Below are 27,588 nucleotides of genomic sequence, written 5' to 3'. Positions count from 1 at the left end.
AGATGCTCTCCTGTGCGTGAAGGCAACCGTGTGATCTCAAATACCTCGCGAATACGGTACATATACATGCTGTTGAAAACATTGCATACTTGAAGACGTGCATGCGCGGAAGGGTGGGACAATTAGGGAAAATAGTATGTTTTCAGAGTATAACAATCACATATGTTTTCAGGTGCTGCTCGTAAAATTAGCAAATTGTGCAGACTGCAATGTTGTGCATCACGTGCGTGCAGCAAATGTGAATGTGTAGAGCATGCAACACTACAACAGAGTATTTGCACATTGCTTGTAATTGGTGCTGTCCGATCTGACAGATTGAAAATGGCTAACAAAGTGCTATGGCCATTTCTTATGCACGTGCTCATCGTGTGCACCTCATTATGGTCACATCAGGTTCTTAGTCTTCATTGCATGTGGAGACCCATCATGAGATTGCTTTGTGCCTGTGCATTGATTGCACCGCCACGTGTTCGGGGCGCATTTTAGGTTCCGTTATGTGCTCCTCCACACGTGGTGTAGATGCTGGGTGGGAATGGAACCTGCCGACAAGTCAAGAGACTGCAGCTGTGCCGGTGTGATTGTGCGCTCCAGTGCGCGTGAAGAGGGGTCGGCTGTGGGTTCGCTTTCAAAGGTGTCCGGCGCCATTCGTAGAAATTCGTGGTCGGCAAGGCGGTTTCCATCACTCTGTGGGTTTCCATCATCGAAGCGTTGACATGTCGACGAAATGAGAGGACATCATCTACATACGAGGTGTGGGACTTGCCAAGTTGCTGCTTTCGAATGCGCAACAAACTGCCGGAGGACGAAAACCTTCTTCAAAGTATTCCAGTCGGGGAAGTCGATCTTGTGGTTGAATGAAGAAGCCTTCGCTACGCCCTTGAGTTAGAAGTATATGCGGCGTAGCCTAATCGCCTTGCCCCACCGGTTGCGTGAACTTACCCGGGTGTAGTTGTCAAGCCAATCCTGCACATCTTCACTGTGAAGGCCAGCGAGCAGATGGGTATTGTGCAAGGGCCCAGAGATGATCCGAGGAGAGCATGTGGCAGACGAGCCGAGATTGTAGATGTTGGTGTGTGTGATGGAGCGTCTTGCAGCTTGAGGGCGATTAGCTGGCACAAACGGCTACCTGAGCGAAGCTCCAGGACGTAGAGCAGGCGAGAAGACGTTCAGGAACCTAGAAGCAATCTCCACCACGTGTGACATAGCAGTTAACACGAACTTCAACACGGCCCGAACACGTTGCAGCACAATGAATGTATTGCCAAGTTTGGATTGCGAGGTTTTCAGATGCGATATGAACTGTTATCATGAGCTGCCATGTGTGCTCGGCCCCAACGTTATGTAGGGCTCCTACTGCAAGCTATGCAATGTGCAGCTCGGTGTGGTGGCCACTTTGTGTGGCTGCAACGCGCAACTTCATGCATCTTCTTAAATTGCAAACATGCAAGCTAAGTACCATTGATCTGTTCGCGTGACGCATTTGTCTGAACCATGGAGTGCCTATTGGAAAATTGTGATCACAAGCCAGGGCAGGTCCTGTCACGCATGCAAACTGAGAACTGTTCGATGCATGCTGATAAAGTGGCAGTGCTGCAGTGGGAAAGCTATTAAACATAATTTGTTACACATCAAAACACCATGTGATCTACATGTGCAGCGTCTTTCACACAACATGTGTGTGATACATGGCGTAAAGTCGTTTTTGTATCACTGTACGCTTCTGTTTACTCGTTAGAGAATTGGTGCACAAAGTGAACCTGATTGGGTCGTTTCATTTCATATGCATGTGCATCACACCGTCGACTCAGAGTCGTTAAGTTAGCTGCCAAGGGAGATGCAAAATGCGATGGTCCTCACGATGTCGCAATACATGTAGCATCATCGTTACACAAAACAGGAAGTTTTGCTCTATGCGAACTGTATCGCTTCACGATGCACATGCTGACCGCAGCAATGATTCCTTCTGGGTGATGCGGAACATACAATACAGTGCATTGCATGTAAATTCCTTGCTAGGATCACATTTGCAGCTGTCCTTGTGCTTCATGCTCTTCATCTTTGTATCTTGCAATCGAGCTTGTTGCAACATTTCTCATGGAGGCGTAGCCGGAGTTAAACATTTCTTTTCAAGCGTCCTTGCTCTACATTGCACCACCTTCCCAAGTGAATCACTTCAGATGACAACACTACGATACGTGTAGCGAATTGTCTGCAGTATAAGTTGCGGTCCGCTTGTAATGCCACACGTGTTGCCCTATCGGAGCTATGGCAAAATGGCTTGAGCCCTGTTTCTCCACACAATTGTCCAACTTAACTGGCAAGGGTCATCCGCCACTATATGACGGTGGCCATACGTAGTTCGAGTGGGCAATGCGTGCTTCTTTGTCTGCAAATCAATACCTCCCGATTATTTCGTAGTGTACTGCTTCATGCCACATTGCACAGAATATGGCACGTAATCTGAAGCACAGGTAACATTACACGACAGAAGGAAATGCTACTTGCCTACTTTACTTCGATTCTAAGAAAAAATAACATTTTGACGTTACCTTTCAGTAGTATGGGTGATCGAAAGGTTTCGTTTTCGCTCGACTCTGCGCGCTCGACTTTGCGCCGCACGCGCTTTGGAGTTTCAGTTGTTTATCGCGTCGTGCTGCGGTGGTCCTGCTGGCTCGCGAAACTTGCATTTGAAACAAGCAGCGAGAATGCCACGTTCATGTGATGTCGTGGGATGCGCGAACGGTCCGCGGTTAAGTGCCGTACCTCTGCGACAGCGCGCTGGCAAATAGCCGAAAAATCACGTAGTGTGCGCGCTGCACTTTCGTCTAGAGGATTACGAGTTCAACGCCGCCTTTACTGAAGTCGCGTGGAATGGCTTTCAAAGCAGGCCGCCGTCGTAGTAGTAGGCAACGGCGCCGGCAGCGCGAGCCCTCAGCAGCAGGTCACGTTCGTCAGTGCTTAAATCACTGAACTAGAGCCCAGCATCGCGAGTCAATGTGTCGCTGTCAGGGTCGTCCATTGCAACGAGCGTCGAAGTTGGCGTCATAAAATAAAGAACCAGCTTATCGTCGCGCGCTTTCCCTTCCGTTAGCCACCATAGTTCCGCTTTCGCGCTACTGTCGGCTCCGTCTTGGCTCTGTTTCTTGCCGCGCGTTTGCGTTTTGTGCAGAAAAGCCGTAGCGCCGTCTGCGGAAGCCGTTTTACTCACCGACAGCGAAACGTCACTATGAGACCATGACGTCAATACACCTCGATCGGAGGGCGGGTGATTTGAACGGCGCTAGAGGTACGCGGACGCTTCAGAAAGCATTTTCTCTTAAGATAAGCATCTTCTTCGCACGAAAGAAGCGTTTCGAGGTTTCTGGGATGGTATTTCAACAGCACACGTTGACTTAATGTTAACCTTTAGTTTCCCTTTGAAGTGTGCCATACTCCTCTTCGTATTATGTGGTCAGAAAGGCTGCGGCATCTCCTCACAACAAAAATTTCCTCAATGGGCCGCAAGCACTTGTGCACCTTTCTTGCAGTCACGTTTCTGTACCCGTAGCGTGGTGTAGGAGTTCATACAAGAATGTCACATACAAGATATGTGCCGAAATGATCTTTAAATGAGCTTCCAGTCTCCTCCAATTAGCAAATGTACGAGGAGGTTCCAACATGCTTGCCAGGAAATGTCTGCCTCGCATGTTCTACGCACCTGCTGAATAGAACAATCGGTGGAAACACATGTATTTGCACTGTTTGTGCGTCAAAACTTATTATGGAATAGGATATGAGCAAGTGTGCAATGTGTATGCGCTTTGCAAAATATGCATGTAACGCTGTTGGATGCTGTTGCATTCGATCCCACATCGGTTCTGTTTCCTCAGCTGCTACAAAACGTCGCATGCGTGCTGTGCCTTCATGATGTGAGACACATATCGTGTAGTGGCACATTTGTCCAAGTAACGTCTGCAGAACCGCAAAAGATTCATGCTCTACCTTCCTATGTCAGCACCTCAGCAAGGCAACGTACACGTTTAGTTACGTTTCCTTCGCATTGCATTGTGTCGCTCACACTCCTACACCACCCCAAACATAATGTGTCAAGCGAAACATCATGTCCACTACATTATCCCACTTGCATACGGTTGTGTAATGATAGCTGCTTCTATAGGTGGACAGTTGCATTCCTAACCGCCTTGGGGACAAGGCTTGTCCTGCTTTTACTGAACGAGGGAAAGGCATAGTTTCACGTTTTCATCAAGTGCCAACGAGGTGTGCAGCACACACGGAGCAGGTCTGTAGCGCCAACGATGCATGAAATTCTATTGCAAACAATGTATTTCTGCCTTCACATCCTCAGAAACGCAGAATGTGTGTCCCCACGCATTGTGCAATATCCCTTTAGTTCTGCTGGGAAAAAGTGCTCCCTTGCATCACGTGCAACTTGCAATGCGCACTGGTGCACCTTCACTGCTGCCAACGGTAACAGCTGTAGGGCAACGTAATGCATCATGTATGATGACAAATCTAGGAACGCAGTCTACACAGGCCCCTGGTAATGAGGCGGCGATGGTGAAAAGAAATCATCTGACGCTATGTCATTCGCCAAACGAGCCACGTTGTACTTGAACACCATTGCAAAAGCTGTAGAACCCGATTGCATTCTTGTATCAAGTGTGGGGCCACAGAAGACGCTCGACAACTGGTGCAACAGCCCATTGTAGGAAAAAGCAAACACGAGTCAATTTCTGCGTGTCATTGGCACCGCTCTGGGGGTGAAGTACTGAAATTGGTATACTAAGCGTCTACGTTTCCAGAATCATTCCATGGCATGGTGGCGCTGCTGACTATGCGGAAGTTCTGTCTTTGCGGCTAAGGCACTTCACCAGCGTGGTGCTGGATCGCAGTAATGATTCTTCGATTGCTACGGTCGCTTCAAAAATATTTGTCACTACCACGGTGCTATGCAGCCATGTTTGCTTTTGCAAACAGACCTTCACGACCAGTCACACTGTCGCAAACAGCTTCCACACGAGGAAAGGCTCAACAGCGATTCGCAAATGGAGACTGCCTTGTTTACAGTGCACGTGTTGTATGCTTGGCAATACATGCGATTCCACTTAGTTGAATTCCTTCATGCGCAGATTTCTCATACGGATGCACAGCTGCGTTAACTTCATACTCGCATTCTGCAGCGCGAGGCTATAACACTGACTGACCACATGTTGCGAGCAGTTTCAACATTGAGTAATACTTGTTGGGGGGCTAGTTGGTGCATGTTTCCAGAAGAGGGTTATAGCGCCGAAATAACACAACACACAGCAAGCAAGACGGGACAGGCGCAAGTTCGAACTTTTTATTCACCGCGTATGCGAATGAATATAAAGACAAACAAAGATGGGTAGCAAGAACCACACATGCGCACGAGGTTTTTACAAAAAGCGGATAAAGATAGGTGAGGTACACACCTATCTCACGCCCGTGTATCCAAAAAAGCAGTTTCATTCTTATAAATGGAGATAGATGGGGCGCTAACACAATGGCTACAGTTTGTTTTAATATAGTAGGCCTCCAACAGTTCACGGGCTGTCTGGTCCTTGCTTCTGTTTAAAACATTTGCTTCTTTCAGCCTTGCCACACACTTAATCTTCCTTTCTTCTCCGCAGGCTTTACAATGATGCGGCAGATGAGAACCAGTGCTATTTTTTAAATCGCGATTATGTTCCGCTAATCGGTCATTAATACAGCGGCCGGTTTGTCCGATGTACTTCTTTCCACATGTGAGAGGTATCTGATATACGACTCCCACGGCACATTTAACAAGCGGGGCTGCATGTCTCTTTTTATAGTCAGTTTTGTTTACCTTGTTGGGATCAGTTTTAACGCACAGGCCAGCCAGTTTCTTTGGGGCGGAAAAAACCACAGGAACCTTATATTTAGTCGCTACATGCTTCAAATTGTGGGCTACCTTATGGGTGTACGGGATGACAACCGGTCTACTTTTGCTTTTGGGGACGTCATCTTGGTCGCCCTTCATTGTACTTTCTTTTTTCAATTTTCGCAGCAAGGCTTCAGCTACTCCGGTTAAGATCGAGGTTGGAAAGCCTGCTTTTTCCAACTTCCGAATCTGGGTGTGAAAGCTTTCCTCTGCCTTATGGCAACAAGATTTCTTCAGCGACGCTTCCAGGCACATCTGAGCAATGGCGCGCTTTACTGTCTTTGAATGGGAGGAATCATAGGGCATTAGTTCTTTTTGTGCGCGAGGGCGATACATCCAGCAAAAGCTTTGTGTGGTTCTTGCTACCCATCTTTGTTTGTCTTCATATTCATTCGCATACGCGGTGAATAAACAGTTGGAAGTTGCGCCTGTCCCGTCTCGCTTGCTGTGTGTTGTGTTATTTCGGCGCTATAACCCTCTTCTGGAGTTTCAACATTGTTGCACAACCGCAACACATAAAGCAATGTTACCATTGTCTTGTCCTCACGTAGGAACACAATGCTTCTCATCCCCTTAGGATCTGCTTGACTGTGGTTTCTTGTTCAAGACCACATCGGTCAACACACACATTACGCGTATGACTAAACAAGTCCCACAACAGCACATACATCTGCAACGCACAAGGATGAGAGAGCCGGTGTCATGGCATTGGAGCATCGGGAAGTAGAGTGCCGTGAAAAATATGTGATGCTGACGGGCTTAAAAAAGTACGCGTAATCACACTTTTAACGGTATTTCACGAGGAACACTATTGCCGCCCATCAAGCAGTGGCAAGTGCACATGGCATGTCCTAGTTGGGCTAATTTTCTCTAGCATACACTATCATCGTCGTTCAGTAGCCGGGCGCCGTGATGGAAAGAGAAGCATGAAAGACATCACAATAACAGCAACACTATGAATGTCACCGTATGACACCAACGTTATGTTAATGATGGAACGCTGCCACTGCCGTAACATCAGAAAGGCTAAAGAACAACATTAACACACATGCGACAGGCTTGCAGCCACGAATGCAAACATGTTGAAGGCGCACCAATGCTGCATTTACAAGGATATTGAAACGACGTCACCATTAGGGCAACCAGAATGGTATGATCACAGTTGCATTATTGCAACAGGCACACTTGTGTGACGACAATGCAGTGTTCACAACTGCTGCAAAGTGAAAACGACAACGAAGACAGAGAAAACCGCGTTTGCCGTGGCGCGAGACTGGCGTCATCGCACGTGCCGGAGCAGCTTGAGAACATCTGTACAAAGGGCTGTCACTGAATAAACGTGCGCATTGTTCCCGTTCTTGTGTGGCCTTTATTATGCTCCTGGCCGTCCGGCCGGATGCTGTTCGCGCCTGGTAGCAGTCATAACAGTTGATTTATAACAGTGGCGACGAGCAACGAACCAGAACCCTGATGGCGGCGAACACTCCTGCCATGGCGTACCAAGTTTCACATTTCGCCGACGCCAAGGACACGTGGTCGTCGTACTACATCAGAGTCGAGTCGTACTTCGAGGGTGACGGCATCGTCGATGACGCTACAGAAAGGGCGCTTCTCATCTCGGCACTGAGCTCAAAGCCTATCGACGTACTGAGTGGTCGTTTTGCCCCACGAAAGGTGAGCGAGTTAACTACGCGGAAGCAGTTGCCATGCTCGAAGAATTTTACGCACCCCCGCCAAATGAGATAGCCGCAAGCTTCAAGTTCTTCACCCGCATTCAAAGGGAAGCAAAATCAGCTCAACAGGTTAGCGTAGAGCTATGACGCCTGGCTGATAAATGCTAATTTGGCACCATGTTGAACCGCCTGCTGCGAGACAGGATCGTGTGTGGAATTCGCAGCAGTGACGTGCAGACGGCACTGCTTTATCACCAGAAACTGATATTGCAGGAGGCACAAAACATTGTGCTTGCAGCAGAGGCTGCACGACAGCGTGTTCAGGTTATGAAGCAGACGGAACCGAAAGAAGAGCCCCAGCTTCACAGACTAGCGGGCGATCGACCGCAGCGACAGGCAGGAAAAACCTGTAGTCAGGCGAGTGGATCGTCTGAAAGTTGTCATTGGTGTTGAATCCGCTAGCACGGTGAGGCGACTTGCGCCTCTAAAGATGACTAATGTTTCAACTGTAGGAAAAATGGGCACCTAGCTGCCGTGTGTCGATCTAAGGAAAGGCGACCGCACCAGAGCTTGGCGCTGAGCAGCGGCTCAAGGGAAAATGCCGAAGCCGAGCTCTCCGCACAGTTGTATACACTAAAGCCGCAACCAACCGCAGACAACGGAATCGTCAGCCCGGTACGATGCAATTTTTGCTGAGGTGGAGCCGACATCGTCATGGAAAGTGACACCGGCTCACTCTTGCGCGTGGTGCCCTGGGACGTCTACTGCCAACATCACACAAGCTGGCCACGCATTGAAAAATTCCACCTTGAGGTTGTCATGCTACTTGGGTCTGTTACCTATAGCCGGGAAGTAAACGCTCCCAGTTTCATTCTGCGGCACGACTGTTACGGCGTCACTGACCGTTGTTCGCGTCTCCGGACCGAGCCTGTGTAGCCGTGACCTCATCCAGGCGCTGAACAACGAAGGGGCCGCGGTTTTGAGCGTGTCGAGCATTAAGGAGCAAGGGCTAAACTTGCAAGCGATCCTGTGTGAGTACGAGGACGTGATTACACCTGAACTGGGTCTGTTCAAGGTTCCGCCCACTCATCTATACATAAAGGAGGATGCAGTTCCAGAGTTCTTCAAAGCCAGGCCACTTCCATATGCATAGCGACAAAACGTTTCATACGAGCTCGACAGGCTTGTTAAATTCAGAGTCCTGTCCCCGGTGGCTCACTTGGAGTGGGCGACGCCGATAGTTCCGGTAATGAAGACGGAACACTTCGATTGTGTGGCAATTACAAGCTGACGGTAAATGCCAGCTGTGTGACGGAGCAGTACCCACTCCCAGTAATCAATGACCTTTTCGCTGCACTGCACGAGGGTGGCGTTTACAGCACATTGAACCTTCCAGACGCCTACAACCAGGTTCCCCTGTATGAGCAGTCAAAGAAGCTGACGGTCGTTAACACACATCGGGGATTATTTTGCTTTAATCGCCTGCCATTTGGTGTTTCTTCTGCCCCAGCTATCTTTCAGCGAATAATGGACAGCGTCCTGAACGGTTTGCCGGGAGTCCAGGCGTACTTTGACGACGTTCTGGTGGCCGAGAAGGGGAACAACTGCAGAAAGAACCTCAAGGCAGTTCTCCAGCGCTTTCGAGAGTGTAGCGTCAAGCTAAGGAAGCACAAGTGCACCTTCAGGATGCCTGAGGTTTCGTATCATGGCCACAAGATCAGTACTGGAGGGATGCAACCTCTGGAGAAGAACATGGATGCTGTCATGCGGGCGCGTACACCCAGGCACGTGAGCGAGCTGCGTTCATAGTTGGGTCTTCTCACGTATTACAGCAAGTTCATTCCCAATATGGCCCGTCTGCTATCACCGCTCTACAATTTTCTAACCAAAGAACGTCGCTGGAAGTGTGGCTGTCAACAACGGGAAGCGTTTCAGAAGTCAAAAAACGCTTTATGCAATGCCAAAATGCTCACTCACTTCGACCCCTTACTGCCGCTGCGCTTGGAGTGCGATGCGTCACACAACGGTATCGGAGCAGTACTGTCCCATCGCACTGGCAACGTTGACAAGCTTACAGGCTTTTGTTCTCAAAGACTTAGCAAAGGGGAACGGAATTATTCCCTACTGGAGCGTGAAACGTTGGCCCTAGTGTTCGGGGTATGAAAGTTTCGGGACTACCGTCTGGGAAGAGCATTCACCTTCATCACATCTCACAAGCCGCTGGTGGGTCTATTTCGCGAAAATCGTCCCACGCCCATCATGGCTGCCGCAAGAATTCAGCATTGGTCCTCGCTGCTGGGAGCATACCAGTATAAGATAGAGTACAAACCTGGCTTGGACAACCTGAATGCTGACGCACTCAGTCGGCCTCCTCTAGAAACCACTGACGACACATCAGAGGAGCTACACGAGTTCATGCACTCGCTGCAGCAGCTAGATGACATGCCCCTTTCGTCGCAAGCATTGAGACAGTTGACCGAGAAAGGTCAAGTACTTGGAAATGTCAATTCCTACATACTTCATGGCTGGCCAAAGAAGTATGTAGCACCCGATCCGTAGTTGGACCTATACTTCGCACGAAAAAGTGAGCTAACCGTTTACAAAGGTCTCATTTACTGGGGTCACAGAGTCGTGATTCCCGAGGCTGCTCGTGGTGACATGCTGCAATTCCTGCACGAGACGCACCAGGGAATGTCAGCAATGAAGTCGTTGGCCCGTACTTTCGTGTGGTGGCCCGTCATCGACGGAGCTATCGAACAAATCAGTAGGAAATGTACTACATGCATACAAGCAAACGCAATGCCACCGGCAAAAATACCAGTAAACTGGCCACTAACGCATGACAATTGGTCACGTGTCCATTTGGGTTATGCTGGTCCAGTGAACACCACCATGATCCTAGTGGCCATAGATTCACATTCAAAATGGATCGAAGCAATTCCAGTGCGTCATGCCACAGCACAATCGACAGTTACATCCTTGCGTGAAATCTTCAGCTGGCTGAGCATACCAAGAATCATTGCGGCAGACAACGGAACTCAGTTCACGCCAGAGACTTTCACGAAGTTTGTGACAGGAACCAACATAAAGCACTTTAGTACGGCACCATATCACCCCCAATCGAACGGGCTTGCTGAAGGCGCCGTGCGGACCCTGAAAGATGGCCTCAAGAAGGTTGGGTCAGGTGACTTGTCTGAGCGATTGGCTAAACTGCTCTTTAGCTACCTTAGAACGCCCCTGGATGATCACAGTCTCAATAACTTTTGGGATACCAGATCCGTTCTCGGTTGGACGCATGCCTTCTACCACCCGTAGCCTTCCCTATCTGTCCACAGGCAGATCAAGAAAACAAGCTGATACCGGGCACTCTTGTTCGGACTCCCAACTTCGGGGAGGAAGAAAGGCGGCTGCCAGCCACAGTGAAAGAAACAAGAGGATCCCGAATGATCACCGGTGCAGCGGCAGAAGGTGAGCTTCAGCGTCACATGGATCAAGTCCGTCCTCGATACAGTCTTGTTATAACTCAACTGTTATGACTGCACACCTGCTATCGAGTCACAATGTCAGTAAAGCATCATGGACGTGACAGCAGTGAATGTATACTGCCAACTCAAGAGAAGAAGCAGAGACGTGACAACAACGCCGCGCTGGCATTGAAAAGATGCCAATGGTAACATGACGGTGCCATTACAATGGCAGTGCCAGCAAGACTACGCTGTAGTGGAAATGCTGACAACAGAAATGTGATGCTGAAGTTATTGCAATGTTACAAGTGGATGATAGCAGTGGTGTTACGAAGGTGGAATAACTGCTACGATACGGTAACGATAGCATGACATCTAAAGATGTGGTATTGCGGTAGTGCAATATCATGAAGTGACGGCATCGAGAAAACAGCGTTTTGTTTTCAGATGTGGTGCACGCCTCGCTGCACCACGTCATGGCAAACTTCCACCTTCCACGGTACATATAGTGTTTACACTACATATGATGCACACGAATCTTGCACTTTTCTTTCGCTGACCCTGCACACAAGGGTGTGGCGTTAGTGGTGCGATGGCACATCATCATCCATGACAGCAAGGCTGCAATGCTGTGAGAATGGCGAAATTGCATGATGCAAACGGATTCACACAAACGATGCCGTGCTGGTTCTGGAGATGACGTGTAATCACATTCACATCACCTGCCTCACTGATTTGCTCCTATTCCCACTGAATGCAGCGTTTCCTGGCCCTGCCGCAAGGATGCAGCCAGGAAGTAGCGGGGATACCAGTGGCATGACAGCCAGAACACATTATTGTAGCTTCGACCCTTGCATTCCACAAGACCTGTTAAACAAGGCAGCAGCTAGCATAAGGCAATGCTGAGCAGCGCAAGCCGTTGCCTAGACACTGCACAAGAAGCTCCCCCTTAAAAGAAAGCCGAGAAACATCACTACAAACACAAACACCTCTATCACAATAAGGAATGTTGGCACGTGTAGGTCAGGTGGGGCAACCGACTGCCACAAAACCACACACACTTCTAATGCCCCAGCAGATGGCGGCAGGTGTCGGCACACTGGAGTAGCAAGGAGGCACCACTTGACAGAAAACCATACACACTACGAGCTCACCAACACACGTTTCAGCACTAGGGAGCAAGAAAGGGGAGGCAATAACAGCCGAAATGCGGCGCACACTTGTAATGCAGAAGGAGGCGGCGGCAGGTGTCTGCACATGGGAGCGGCAAGGGGAGGCAGCAACGAAACCACAAGCACACCCAGCACAGGAGGAGCAAGTGTCAGCACGTGAGAGCGTCTGGCACAAAGCGACGCACACTGCTCGGGCAGAAGGGGGCGGCGGCAGGTGTCTGCACATGGGAGCAGCAAGGGGAGGCAGCAACGGGCAAACTGCTACAGCCTAGCGTTGCAGGCGACGTGCGTGGCAAACCGCTCTTTGTACATGCTGCAAGTGGCGATTACGAGCAATCGAGAGTATTGCAATCTGCCTTGCACGTGCCGCCCTCCCGCGCAAATACAGTGCCCGCCTGCCCCGAGGTGCCCCCGTGTTCCTGCGCTGCTTGAGCCATGCAGACGGTCGCTGGCGTCGTCGTCTCCTGAGTACACGCGGCCCGTATGCGGCACATCTTCGTCAATGCACAGGTTGTTTAGTGCCGCACACGCTGCCACAATCCTAGCTGCCTTTTTGGGGCCGTAATGCAAGGCGCGGTGCCGCAGCAGACATCGGAATCGGCTCTTCATGACGCGGATGCAGCGCTCCACCGCTGACCTTGCGGAAGTGTGCGCGGCGTTGTAGCGCCCTACCGGTGTGTGCGGGGCAGGGTGGCCGGGCGCAGGTGTCAGGAGCCACGGCTCTAGGGGGTATGCACTGTCGCCTGCACATAGAAAGATAGCAGTCAGTATTTCTGGCATCTTACGCAACATAGGACATCATACACACGCATAGAGTAGTTTTCTTTTGAGAGCAACTTTGTTACTACTCACTGAGAAGGTACTCGCCGTCTTGGACGGCAATGCGGCGCTGGCAATGCGCCGGCAAGCGACGCGTACCGCCACACGTGCGCGTCGTGGCACGACCCAGCGGATCGCGGGTCAACGTGAAGGACCCTCAAGTCCGAGTCACACACCTGAAACACATTGCAGACAATTGTGTGACGGTGATGCCAATGACTGTCCATTAATTGTTGCTCCATTACATGCAATTTCGTTTACAACTTACCACCATTGCATTGAGGGCGTAATAGCCCTTCCGGTACCAATACGTTGCCTTCTGCGCAGGAGGCAGGTTCGGGGCGACGATGGCGATGAACGTGCCATCCACGCACCCAATCACGCCGCCGAGCCTGCCGCGCTGCAAGAACCCTTGCTTAATTGCAGCTCGCTCGCTGGCGGTGCGTGGGAAGGCCACCCATCCTTTCTCCTTCCCAACCTGAACAATGGCCCGCGCGACTTTTGCAATGCAGCGGCTTACAGACGGCTGGGACATGTCGATGGTCGCCTCACTGCCGACTGACGACTGGAAGCTGCCAGTTGCAAAGAACCTGAGGGCACAGAGGACTTGGTCCTCGACGCTCAGGCCCCCCGCGGTCAGCGGCACCAGGAAGTGGGCAAGCTCACTGCAAAGCAGCCAGAGGGCGCTCTTCGTCGTGCGGAAATGGCGCCGAAAAGCTTCTCCCCTCATGGCGAAGGCGTCACGGCTGGAGCGGGTATGTTGTTCCCGCCGTGGCGCGACGAACCACGCGAGGAGTGCGTTGTTCATGGCGCTGCTCAAAAACACTGCCACCCACACGTGTCACTTGCACAAGGGAACACAGCCTGTTATATATCAATGAATAATCGCCTGGAAACAACACGTGCACCACGCCATCAATAACTCTACTATAAGCTACCACCTAACTGCCCTGTACTAGACTCCAGCAACCGAACGCCAAAAGACATGTTTGCTTATTCAATATATGTCCGGAGCACCCAATGACACCGTGACGTTAAATGACGTAGAAAGGAACTACCAGGTAGCGCAAGTGAATTTCCGGATTTGTCAAAGCAGCCATTCAGCGCGCGCCGCAACGGCGGAGGCATGGCCAGGGCGAAACTTTCGCGGCGGCGAACGTTTCAGAATACGTCCGCTCGCTTTTCCGTTCTCTCGCTTGCCCTCTCGTGATTCGTTGGCGCCCGCGCGTTTCGTTACGGCGGCCATTGCGCCGGGGCGGGACCATAAAATGCTCTTACGTCACACTCCTGTCAATCATTCCAAAAGCGAGGGGAAACAGCCGCTAGCGTGGAACGGTCGACAAGGGCATTCGTTTCAAAGAATGAATGGCCGTTGCCATAGCAGCGCTAGTAGCAGACGATGCGCCTGTCGTCTGCTCATAATGTCGCCGCTCGCCGAACATGGCTGGCCCTGGCGGGGGTCCAGTTCTTCGTGATTAAAACGCGATCCGCCATCGCCGAACGTTAGCGATGTTAATTATTGAAAACAACTGTGATCACAGTGAAATTAAATGTTGTGCTTGCGCTGTAATAAATATAAATAGTGTTCTTTGTTTTAATTTTGATTGATCTGAGCGCATTTGTCGAGAATGCTCGCCGTTTCACTTTGTGCTCAGAGAATCGCGTTCATTGTTGGGCGGTTTGGCGCTCATGAGTCACGATGGCCGCTCCTATTGTCGCGCTTTTGGAGTCTCTCGGGCAGCGTCGGCGACGCATCTTTCGGGACGCATTTGACGAGCTTACCGAGGAAGAGTTCCGCGAGGACTTCAGGCTCTCGAAGAGCACTGTGCGCTGGCTCTGTGAGCAATTGGAAGACGCCATCGGTGGCCTTCGGACCGGTGGCATCACGACGCAAGACAAGGTGCTTTGTGCTCTCCGTTTCTTCGCGACGGGGAGCTTCCAAAGATCCATCGGCAGCGAAAAATTCGTATCCATGGGGCAGGCTTCCGTGAGCGAGAGCATTCACGCAGTTGCGGAAGCAATAACCGTGGTGGGCCGGCAACAGGGTTGGGTGAGCGTCCCGTTGACAACGGCCGGCAAGGCTAGTGCAAAGTCGGCCTTTGCGGATCGCGGCAGCATTCCCGGTGTAGTGGCCTGTGTCAACGGGACGCTCATAGCGATAAAACAGCCTGACGGACTCAGTCCGGGTGAGACTGCGGGCTTCATGTCAAGAAAAGGGTTCTACGCCTTGAATACTATGATCGTAAGTATTCACGATCTGCCATTTTTTGCACGCTTGCATCTTTTATATAGGTTATCGGTTTCATGTAATGTCGTAGTGTGTACAATACGGGTACCACGTAAAGCAGTATCGATCGTGATCGAGCCCGTTCGGAATTGAATTTATCGGTCCAGATTGACTCATTTGCTTAAGCTGTGGGAGACAGGTAATCGGTGTTGATAATTTCGAACCGAATCAAATAGATCGCGATCGATAGTGCCCTTGCGGTACGGGTATAAGTGTACGCATTGAACGACCAAGGCGACTATGATCAGCGTTAATTCACAAATCTCTCGTGAATGTAGTTCTTTCTTGCAATAATTAAAGAAAACTGTTTCGGAGATTGCTTTTTACTAATGTGATGAAGAATGCAGCTGTGTCTGGGAAAGAATGATGAAATCATGTTGGTGCAAAAACATTTCATTCAGACTATTTATCTGTCAGCATGACGTGAAATACAAAAATATTCCAGCTGAAATTGATTATCCTGAACCATTTTCCGCCCGTTTATTCTGCCCTCTAGGTGTGTGATACCCACATGCGCATCGTGGACATCGATCCCCGTTTCCTCGGATCCTGCCATGACTCCTACGTGTGGAGGCACTCACCACTGTTAGGCCGCCTCACACGTAACCTGCGACGTGGAGAATGGGTGCTTGGTGAGTGCTGCAGACATGTTGCAGTCAGTGAAGTATATTACACAGTTATGTTTCCAACATGCAGGAGACTCAGGCTACCCTCTCTGAGCCATGGCTGCTGACACCTGTGCCAGGCCACCCAGGCATTGGCACTCCGGAGGCGCGCTACAACCGGGCCCATGCCTCCATGAGGAACGTTGTGGAGAGGGGTATTGGCGTCTTGAAGGCAAGGTTCCAGTGCCTCTAAAGGTACCGGACCCTCCTTTATCAGCCCAAGGATGCAGCCACAATCGTGGCAGCCTGCGCCGTTCTCCACAACATTGCTTTGAAGGCAGGGGAGCCGGAGCTGCAGGACAGCGATGAGGAGGCCAAGGACAACCAGCCACCGCTGCAACAGGGCTTGCCTGTGCCTGAAGGGCACCACACCTGCCGGCAAGAAACGCCTAGAGAGCTGCTCATGAGGGCAAAGCAGATGAGGAGCCCGGTTGTCAACCTGTTCTCTGCGGCCCCTACCTGGCGTACCACTCATCTGCGTGCGCTGCATCGTCAGCTGAGGCAGCAACAGCAGGCTCGTCGCGCGGCTCAACCGTAAAGTTGGGCGAGTTCTGCAACATAGGCGTGAAAAGGCAAACCTCTTAATGCTATCGAAAAAATGAAATGGTCGCCCTATTTTCAAAAAAAAAAATATTTGTTTTGAATAATACTGAAATGTCAATTGCGGATTTTCACAGGGTGTGTCACAGTAACAAAAGGTTTAGAAACAGTGAAAGAGCGACCTTAAAAAAGTGTTGCTGGGCAACCTGGTTCCTGATGGGAACAAGAAATCAAGGAGAATACAAAGAACAGCACAAGCACCTCAGCGGGTGTGCTGCTGCATCTCTTTTCCGGGTTCTTTTTTCTTTTGTAATTTTATTCTTAAACAACTAGAAACACAAAATACAAAACGGCACACTGTTATAACAGGGAATAATGAAAACAAAACAGACAGCGGTATGCTTTGCACGAAGACATGTCGTGCCATTTCGACATTTTTGTCCATCCCAGTAGCCAACTGTGTAGCTAGATTGAAACTTCAGAAGAACATTTGGTTTCACACTGCAATGGGCACATTGTTCATGTAGTATATTCAGCCAGCATGCAGTGAAGCCAAGACATGGTGTAGCTCAAGGAAATGGTATTACTTTAATGTACTTCATGGCTTCAACTTTGTAAACATGCTCGTGTCACCCCAAAAAATACATATAAATGTCAGCCACTACATGTTCTGCATTCAGATACACCCCACATACAACATTTCTAAAGTAGTAACAGCGATGAAATATGTCACAATGAGCTGGACTAACGTGCTGCTGTAGCAGGAAGCCTGCACGATGTGTCTCTGTCACATATCACAGCACCTTGAACTACTCTTCAGTATCAAGTACAGTAATGCACTCCATAGCTGCAGCTTAGCATATATAAAATTACATGGAAGTAGTAGCAAAAAAATATCACAGCAGGAGCCTATGTGGCTAGCCAGAAGTGCTTCATGTAACACTTATTACCCTCTCCTTATAAAAGTGGTAAGCATACAAATAAATAGCATCATGCAAGCCTGACTAGCATTCTGTACTTCGATATAAATGGCAGGAATAACATGACCTAGTTGAAAACAATATGACTAATACTGTTTTTCTCCGCGTACAAGGCATCAGCTGTTAGCTGGAGAATCCCCGTCAGGCACCAAATAATCATTTCCATTCAAGAGTGAGCTTCCCTATATGTAATGTGTAACACAATTGTAAATCAGCCATCTAGTGATTTCAGGTATACGCTGGATGTGGTACCTTGCAAGAAAAAAAAATTGGACCTCAATGCAACAACACAGAGTACAGAAAGAGCAAACACTAGCATGACTACCATCTAACTCATGTGACTGAAACACCATAAACATATTAATGATACTTGCTAAGATATACTAAAACATACTAACGATAAAGTTACAGAAATAGTATGCAATTTCTTGTGCACATAACGGAAATAAGGTAATTGTTTTATTTCTACTATTTTCAAGTAACATCCCAAAGTTTAGAGATCAGTGAAAAAATATTTAAATGGACAGAATGACATCAAAGCTATTATAATGAACGAATAATAATAATAAATAATAAAATATATTAAAATAAACATAATAAATAATAAAACTTCAAATTTTCTACTGCCTTCTTGCAGCCACTGCTTCTTGCATTAGTTGGCCCAGGAGCTGCGAAAGCTGGCCCACTGGCCGCAGTGCCTCCGCAACTTGGTCAGCCTGCCGCTCAACAGCAGACACGACCCGCTCAGTAGCTGCAGCCAGCCGGTCCACGCCCTCGCGGATACCACGAAGAAGCTAGAAAGAAATCATTACATCAGCATCCATTCCCGCACAATCAGTCAAGTACCTCTACAGCAAAGTGACCTGTATAACGAAAGAGTAATTATGTTCGGTCGGTTCCTAATGTGAGGCGTGCTGTGCAAGAACTTTACAAAGTGAGCTGTAAAACGGATGATTTTAGTGGTCCCAACCACTTTAGGTATAAAGGCGCTCAACTGCATGTATGCTCATTCAGATTACCACGTGTTCATCAGTTATGGGGACAAGGACAAACACTTTCTATGTTGTTGTCTGTCTGCGCCATTGTATCTGTTTTTTGTTGTTGCTTTTCATGTAGTTCTGCAAAGAAATATTAATACCATTTGTACTTTTAAGCTATCGAATCGCCGGAAAGTTAAGAGATGGCATAGCAATGAGTTTGGGACTACGAATGAGCAAGCGACGATGAAATGTATCACTGTAGCAAAAAATGCTAGGCCCTATGTTGCATTTTGTTGCGGAAGCATGTATTGAAACTTGTATATAAATTGTTATTCAAGCATTGCAAGCTGTCGCACTGCCATTATACGTGATGTTTCCCAGCCTTCCAGTACAAGTTAGCAACTTCAAACTTTGTGGAAGTAGCCACAGTCCTGAGTGTATTGTGTGGCAAAGCTTTCCTGTTACTGCCTTAATTACAACCATTGCAACTCATTAATCAACCGTCTTTCCCTTTTTTATGTTTCAATAGTTTGTTGGGGTTTGTGTTCTCCATCATCCTCAATGAACTATGCAAGCGATAGTGTTTCCAAGTGCGGCAACATAAAGGAAACTTTATGGCGATGTGCAGGCTAAATTTGAACTGTGAGTTAGCTACAGCCTTTGAAAATAATTACGAAGATGAAGGGCCCAGAGCATTTTAGGTGTGTTTTACATATGCCACTCAATTTACCCCGCTGCCTTGGGAGAATGGTTTCAGACATGAATTTTTTTGTGTGATGGGGAAGAACTATCACAATCAGCATGCGCGATCCGATGTGTGTGGTGCAGTTACAGCATATGCGAAAAAATTCATTAGCTAATACTTGAAAGTGTGCGGCCAAGGTTTCAAACGAGTAAGTCATATGAGGCAGTGTTTTAAAACGAGTGACTTAATTACACGCAACTTACCATGTTTGTGAAACTGCTCAAAAGAAAGAGCTTTAGTGAAAATAGGAATGTATGAAGCTGTTATTGTGTGATTGATCGCAAGTGTCCCTGTTGTCTAGTCCACCCAGTCATTGCCTGTTGCAGAAATGCTAATGGCAGTGATTACTGTGTTTGAAGCTGTTACATTGTGTTAATGATTGCAAGTGTCCGTGTTTATGACCATGTACATAATGTATGATGATGTTCTCGTCCGTCTCCCTTAGTCCTTTGTTTTTTTTTCAGTTCAGCTATTGAAACACGTGTTAGCCATGTATGTGAGTTAGTGTCCTTCTGTGCAGCTCATCAAATTCCGAAAAAAATGTTACACCTGTCTACTGTCGTTCTATTACCCTCCACCATGTAAAGCAGGTAAGGGCACACGCACTTCGTTTGTCTCGTCGTTCTGCGCGACGCTTCTGGCGTAGTCGTCGGCCAGTCGTTGAACCAAGGCCTCCCGGTGGGAGACCCAACGAGGGCCACGACACCGGCGCTGCACGCGGGGTTGGTAGCCTGGAAAATGTACCACTTTATAATGAACTAAACACACAACTACGTTACGTCCAGTGCATTCAAGCTGTAACATTGCACGATATTTCCTTTTCACTTACTGGTTCCCACTCCGCTAGGGCCAGCTGCAGGCTGTGCAGTAGCTGGAGGGCTTCGGGGCAATGGCTCGGCAGGGACCACTTCTGGCTGCTGCAGTGCTCCTATATTGGTTATAAAGGGTACATTCACTCAACGGTTACAGTAGAAATAGTTTGCGTTCCTTATAGACGAAACAGATTCCACAAACGGGAAGGCAACAGGGAAGAGCAAAAGCTTACCTTCACGTGAAAGGCCGCTTGTGCCAGCGGTGGTGCCCACAGATTCTGTACCCACGGTCCCCTCCATGGCGGGCTGCTTTATGTATAAGACGCGAAGAAGCAGTTTTGTCAAGTTTGCGTAATCTGCTCCTCCCAATGTGCAACTAACGTAGAGTTATGACGGCAGAAAAAAAATCTCGTGAAATCCCAGTAGTAAACCGTCTTGTGCATGCCAGCAGCAAACACATGCACATAAAGGGAGAAAAACTATATTACCAGTGTCACGCAGGCACTTTTGATCTGAATCGATCCCGATCGGGGCAAAATTTCTCTATTTCTATTGCCTCCCTTCCGCGGAATGAAGAAAGGAGCCAATCGCTGTCGAGAAATTCTATGCAAACTGGGCGCGATCGCGAATGAAGCGGCCTGCGTGACTGGGGTATAACACTGCTTACGCGATGCAGTATACACGACGCAACTACTGTAAATTGCTGCCGCGTCCTCCTGTTTTTTGGTGCGTTTGTCAATGGCTTACCTCGTCGAGCGGTTGGAAGAACGGCTCGCACACTTTCGTCACCGTGGAGGTGCCAACCAAGGCGAGGACACGGCCACGAAGGCCGGGCAGACGGCCTCCACCCGTGCCGCTGCAATTACGGACAACATTGTAAATATCGCGAGCAAAAGAACCACTCCTCGCACTCACCTTTGACTTGCGGAAGCTGCGGCGGCATCTCGGCGGGAGAGAAAAACCTCCTTCCGCCAAAACACCTCACTGTTCCGCTGTCTTCGCGGCCGGGCCCTCTGTGTTCAGCAGGGCGGCAAGCTCACTCCAGAGCTGCCGCCTACGCTCGACCATGCACTCCTGTGTCAGTGCGCACGATGTCCGCACAAGGTACGGGTGGCCCTCCATGAACGCGACCAACAGTTCACGTTAGTGCGGCGACACGTGAGGGCCAAGCCTGACATTTTTGTGCGACGACATTTCGCAGCCGATAAACAGCGATTCTGCAATTGAACTGCGCGCTCCCGCCAATTTGTTTTGGCGTGTACAATACCACCTAGCGGACTAAACCAAAACATATGCCGCTTGAATTAGTTTTCTTCTCTCGCATGACATTTCCGAGGCAGATTATATGTTGCAACAGTAAGAATTTTTTTTATATATTACGTGTTTAATTCAAAACATCCTGCACTTAATGTATCGTCCCCGATCGAAGCCCAAACTGGTGACGCAAACTTCCGGGGCTGTGCTCGCTCGTTTATTGGCTGTGCTCTCCCTCCCGTTCTCAGAAATCTAGCGGACGGCCCACTCCGTGACGTCGCAGCCAGACTGCACGAACGGAAAAGCGAGCTGTTTGCGATCGCACCCCACCTTTCGCCGTCACCGCGTTGTTCGCTTGATTTAGGGCACAAGTTCGCCCATTAAACTCTCTTGACGATATGTTCATATTTCAAAGACACCAAATTCTACATTATTCAAGAAACTATGCAATAGTAAACAACCGTTGGGAGAACAAAGTGCTTAATCAGGTTATTGCTTTGAAAGTATGAGGGCATTGCCGAAAAAATGTCAACTCACCACAACTTGTAGTTGTTGTAATCTGCAAGGAAAGCGCCATCAAGATCTGGCTGCAGTGCTCAGAATGGTAACGACGGCAACCAAGTTGAACGTGTTCGAAAACATCTGAAGCTCTACGTCGCGGATCTGACGTCTCAGAGCTTCTCTTTGCTCTTGGAGCCTGCGATGTTCGGCACGATCTTTCGCGCGGAGGCATATCAATGCAGCTGTCAGGAGTTGTGCTCGACGAACTTCCTCAGGTCGGCGCTGCAACGGTCGCAGCAACAGGCGCCATCTTGTTTCTGGGCTTCAGATTTGGCACACATTAGCCACAGTTGCTATGGTCGATTCTAAAAGGCAGCAAGAAACTCAAGATAAACGTGCCATAGTATGCTTACTTTTATATTTCGCTGTTTAAGCTTGTAAATGCATATTAACGCGACAGCGTTAAGGAGCTCGTGTCGCAGAAAAGCCGGTGTTGTCGGCGTCGGCGGCATTGGCCGCGAGCGATAAATCCCAGCAGGCACTTCATGAATAAAAAACAACTTGCAAGATGGGCTGGGTGGGAATCGAACCAGGGTCTCCGGAGTGTGAGGCGGAGACGTTACCACTGAGCCACGAGTTTTTTTTTTTTTTCTTTACTGCCGGTCATTGGCCCGGGTAAAAACACTGAGCCCTGAGTTCGATGCTTCAAAGCGGTACAAAAGCGCCTCTAGTGAACGCGGTGTTGCCTTAGAAACGAGCTGTTTCTAAGGCTCAGGCGTGCGTCGCTTGCTCAGGCGCACATTTCGTTGTCGCGCCGAACGCTGCGTTGCTCGACGCTCACCGCGTCCGATGCGGGGCGCGTAGTCGCTGCGCCGTAGCCCATTGTCTTACACTCCTTGGCGGGTCGACGGGAACGCTGTCGCGTTCCACTCTTGAAGGCGAAGCTTCAGCGTCCTCCAAATTTTTATTTTCTATTTCATACTGTAAGATTGCTCACTTCAGAAGACGCTGTCATCGACATCATCGTGTCAAATGTCATTAAATTTGGACATGTGGCAGTACCGCTGAAAAAAAATGATATTCAGGAACTTAACGCCTTAACTGCTGAGTGCCATTTTCTGTACCCGTGTGGCAGGGGTATTAGATGTTCTCGAGTGAAATAAACGTACTAATAAAAATATTTACATTTGTATTGTGGCGAACGTATCCTTCCTTTAACATCTTGATCACAGATTATCAATTATAATAAATACTTTATCGTTTTATTATGAGCATTCATTTACTATCAGCATAAATTCAATTGCAAACAAATCCAAAAATACTCCAATGCGTTGTTTCGTTTTCTCAGGTTGACGGGCATTTGTACGCATATACGTTATACACGTTTATGATTTACAGCTCAAAAAGACAAGGAAAAAGTAGGGAGATAGCGCTGTCCTGCAAGTAAAGGGGCTTTCAAGTCTGGTCGGGTCATCTCTACTTTTTTTTTGTGTTGATCTTTTTGTGCTGTAAATAACGAATCTGTTCAAACTTGTCCAGTGCTTCATCCTTACCCAAAGCATGAACTTGGGACTACCTTCTACATAGAAACTGGCTGCAGAGACATAACATACGTTACTTTTCCATGTAACGATGTATAAAGGCCCGCTCACGTTGCCGGCACGGCAACTCGCCGCACGCCGTTTGCAGACCGTTGTTCGATGGTCGTTTTGCTAGCGAGCGGCAAGATTTCTTTTCCGTAGAGATGGGTCACGACCCATTTGTACGGCAGCCGTACAGCTAAGTGGCCAATCAGCGACCGAGGAGTGCTCAGGATGGTCACTCTGGCACCGACGGCAGCCTCACCGCCGCTGATCGCTCGGCGCCACCGATATCGTCGCTAGGCCTTCTCTTCAAAGCTAAAGCTGAAGGCGCTTCGGAATGAATCACCGACTCTGACAAGCCGCAACATTTTCTTACGGTTGTTGTCGCTCTTCGCAATAATAATACATACAGAAGAAAATGCGCTGACATTAGCAGCGCCGCCGCCGGCAGCGATGCGAGCACAGCCGAGCCGGTTGTCTGCCGCCGGTAGCCGCGCACTGCAGCCGTGCTCAAGTATCTAAGCTTGTGTTTAGATATTTATACGGTATATAAGGTATATTCAAATATACTTTGTTTGAATAGATAACTTATTTTCAGTTTTTTAACAAGTAGTTCATAATTTTTGTTTTTGAGATTTCACTATACTGGCTTTGCGTTAAAAGTCGGCAAGGAGTTTGTGTAGCTGCTGCGGTAAAAGCAGACGCCAGGGCGCCACTAACCTGCGTGCGGGCTACCACTAAAACAACCAGCCTTGACCATGCTCGAGTACAGCTACACTTGCTCTCTGCAAGCAAGGCTGTGAGCCAGCAATTTGATCTTTAGTTCTTCTAAAGGGTGTGAGAAATCTCTTATAACAGCATCGCTGTCTTCTTGCCGAGATGTTAAGGAACGAAGCTTCCAAAACTTGTCGTCTTAACTAGTCCACATGGTCTTTCTTAATGGAGTCTTCAGCACTGCCTGTTCTCTGCCTTTTGTATTCGTCAGAAGTAGGCCCAGAGGGTGGTTTTAAGGCTTTGTAATCTTTTTTGCAGCAGCAGCTTTGTCCAGGTGGAATATCAGCAATGCAACTTGGGTGATGGCTGTCAGAAGCTTACTTGTAATTATTTTGGCACTTATGTTGTCTTCTGCGTACTCTGATTTTTCTTTCGGCGTTATTTTGTTAGGAAATGTAAGCATGATGTATGCTGGGAGCGTGATCTATAGGCGGCAAAGTGCACACAACAGCTTAGAGTCAATCTGTGCGAGGAAATTGTGATGGGGTGCTGCTATAAGAGTACGCACTTTCATCCGCACTTAAAATCGGGGTACATTACAATGAACACTTAACCGGTCCTGATGACTCTCTTTGCCATCATGTTTGCCTTTCGGTGATATGGGGCAAAAAGCAAAGCTTAACTCGGCTTTATTTCCACTCTGCCAGCTTGTTACTGTAAAAATCGCACTCTTATTGCCAGCAGAACGTTCGTTTTCCTATTCATTTAGTTTTGATGTGCAATAAGTGTGTTGCATCTTCTCCAGTTGTTGCTCCTTTAACTCTCTTGCGCATGTCAGTATCAGAAATGATGTGCTCTTTACTTTTTGCTTTACATTTTTTAGCACCACGAAGTCTGTGTATGTAACAGAATGTTCTGCTTTGCTCTGCTGAATGCAAATGCTGTGGTATTTCCACAACGACTGTTTGCACTTTGTTTACGCACTTGTCGCAGGTTTCCATGTATTTTTGATGTGTTCCATATGGTCTTGGCTAAACCTACAGTTGGACGAGTTGCTTTCTGTTCATTCGTACTGTGTGATTTGTGCAAATAACACATGGACAAGAAAAATGAAAAACCAGTTGAGAGCTGGTGCTTGTGTCGTCCATTTCTTCCTTGCTTATGTTACAAACATTTTCTGCAAAGCACTACTTTGCTTACTTTTGTTTGCATTTTCCAGCTTGGAAACCAGTATATTGCGTATTTCCCAGTCCGGAAAATGAATATTGAGAATGCTGAAATCGGCATACTAGCTGAGTTATGTGGACAGATACTCTCATATCCTCCTGCAAAACTTCCCCAAACAATGTAAAAATATACTCCCATGGTACCCTGCACAACCTCCCTCATGAATGTAAAAACGTATTCCCATAGTACCCTGCAAAAGCTCTTCAATATTTGTAAACATATACTTCCATAGCTCTCTCCAAGAGCTCCTAGATGAATATAAACATATACTCCCATAGTTCCCTGCAAAAGCTCTCCAATGGATGTAAACGTATACTCCAATAGTTCCCTGCAAAAGCTCCTTAATGGATGTAAACATATATTCCCATAGTTCCATACAAAAGCTCTTCAACGAATGTAAGCATATACTCTCATAGTTCCCTGCAAGAGCTCTTCAATGGATGTAAGCATATACTCTCATAGTTCCCTGCAAGAGCTCTTCAATGGATGTAAACATATACTCCCATAGTTCCCTCAAAGCATCCTCGATGTATGTGAACATATACTTATATAGTTCTAGCAAAAGCTCCTCGATGGATGTAAACATCTGCTCCTATATTTCCCTGCATAAGCTCCTTGATGGAGGTAAATGTATACTCCCATAGTTCCCTGCAAAAGCTGCTCGATGGGTGTAAAAGTATTCTCCCATAATTTCGTGCAAAAGCTCCCAGATGGACGTAAACATATACTCCCATCAGTCCACCCAAAAGCTCCGTACAGCAGGGGAGTAAAATGTTTACTCCGCCTAACCGTAGCATATTAAACTCCTATCGGGGTATGCGCTAGAGTACAAGTCATTTATTCCCATATCCGCTCATTTTCGCTTACAGTAGTCGCATACGTACCCTTTTTTGCGCAGAGTGTTAGTAAATGTCTTGAGTACCTTATCCTTGAATAATTCCCAGGTTGTGAAGGCGGTCTCTTGGCTTTCGTACGTTTTAGCAGAACCGTCTTGGGAAAAGAAGACGTGTCGGGGCTTTATGTCATCCTGCCACCTGTTGAAGGGAGCCAAGCGCTCAAATTGGTTCAGCCAGTCTTGCTGGTCTTCCACAGGGGAGCCATGGAAGGTTGGAGGTGCCCGAGGCTGCTACGGAGTGGCAGGGGTGGGCGCGAGTGGTGGGGTCAGGGTAGTCATCGAAGCTTCTTTTCGCTATCAAGTGGGGTCCGGTAGTAGTTTTGGCTCAGCTGGCAGCGCTTGGAAACGGCGATTGCTTCGAGTCTCTCAGATTTCTCGGATCTTGTCATCCGTGGCGGCTTTTGCAGGATAGGTCGGGTGCATACCAAGCACCTCCACCAGATGTAACGTTATGGTGACGGCAGGCCTGCAGTCACGAAGGCACAGAAAGGCTCCTAAAGGAAACATTTTATTAGGCTGACTTGCCCCTACTAAGAACTTCACAACTCGGCGGCGGCTATAGCAAGAAACGCGCTAGGCTGCCGTCGCTGAACAGAATGCCCGTCGCTCTCGGCTGCGCTCAATTCAAAGCCGTCAAGGAATCTTCGAGATAAGCCGACAACGGCAACTACAACGATACAGAACAATGTGGAAACACATGCGCGCGGCCGCCATCATTCGAGATAAACCTAGGCGCACCTCGTACCACAAAAAATAATAAAGCCGCATGCCGGCGGTTTTCAGGGCCATCAAAAACAGTATTTTCTGTTATGCAGTATCAGCCGTTTGCTGCGAGCAGTATGTTTTTCATGTACTACTCGCAGCAAATGTCCTCTTTTGATAACAGACAAGGCAATCGAAGCCCCATGCAGCGAGCATGCCAAGTTTGCACCTCGAACCATAAAATATCCGTCTATTCAACAAGCGGGACGTAGAATTCGTATTACTTGTTTCACACTGCGAAAAAGAAATAGCCCGAAGGGCCAGCGTTCGGTAGCTTGCGCCGAGCGCTTGGGCGGACACGTAGCAGGCGGCGCGGAGCGTGCACCGCCCTTATTAGCGCGGCGCGCACCGCCGGCCACGCGTTCACATGTTCCCTCTAAAAGTGGACCGCGCTGTACACGTACTACCGTATGAGTTGCAACGTCTGAGCGCCGACCGGAGCTTGCTCCTCGGCTTGGATTGCGAGAACACTCGCCAGGAATTCTGGGAGAAAGTGCTGTTCCGGGAAGTGACCGTAACCCCCATCAGGAAAACAACTTGCGGTCTGTGGCTCCAAGGTTTTACAGGCGGCCTCTTTCAGCAGATGCAAAAT

At 48.6% G+C, this 27,588-nt stretch overlaps 2 protein-coding genes across 2 annotated transcripts; one reads left to right on the top strand and one right to left on the bottom strand.

Moving 5' to 3' along the window:
• Window positions 1–10,185: 10,185 nt before the first annotated feature.
• LOC126540796 (putative nuclease HARBI1) lies at window positions 10,186–13,781 on the bottom strand. Its single transcript, XM_050187635.1, has 3 exons — window positions 13,320–13,781; window positions 12,418–12,450; window positions 10,186–10,266 (listed from the first exon to the last, which is right to left on the bottom strand). The coding sequence occupies exons 1-3, from the start codon at window positions 13,779–13,781 to the stop codon at window positions 10,186–10,188; spliced, it is 576 nt and encodes a 191-aa protein (XP_050043592.1).
• A 969-nt stretch (window positions 13,782–14,750) lies between these two features.
• On the top strand, window positions 14,751–16,541 carry LOC129387483 (putative nuclease HARBI1). Its single transcript, XM_055076403.1, has 3 exons — window positions 14,751–15,293; window positions 16,035–16,175; window positions 16,221–16,541. Exons 1-3 carry the CDS (start codon window positions 14,751–14,753, stop codon window positions 16,539–16,541), a joined length of 1,005 nt encoding a protein of 334 aa, XP_054932378.1.
• Window positions 16,542–27,588: the final 11,047 nt, after the last annotated feature.

The sequence above is a fragment of the Dermacentor andersoni genome, chromosome 2, assembly GCF_023375885.2.
Source record: "Dermacentor andersoni chromosome 2, qqDerAnde1_hic_scaffold, whole genome shotgun sequence".
Taxonomy (NCBI): Eukaryota; Metazoa; Arthropoda; class Arachnida; order Ixodida; family Ixodidae; genus Dermacentor; species Dermacentor andersoni.
The sequence above is the reverse complement of the archived record's forward strand: the minus strand, read 5'-3'. Positions and strand labels throughout refer to the sequence as shown.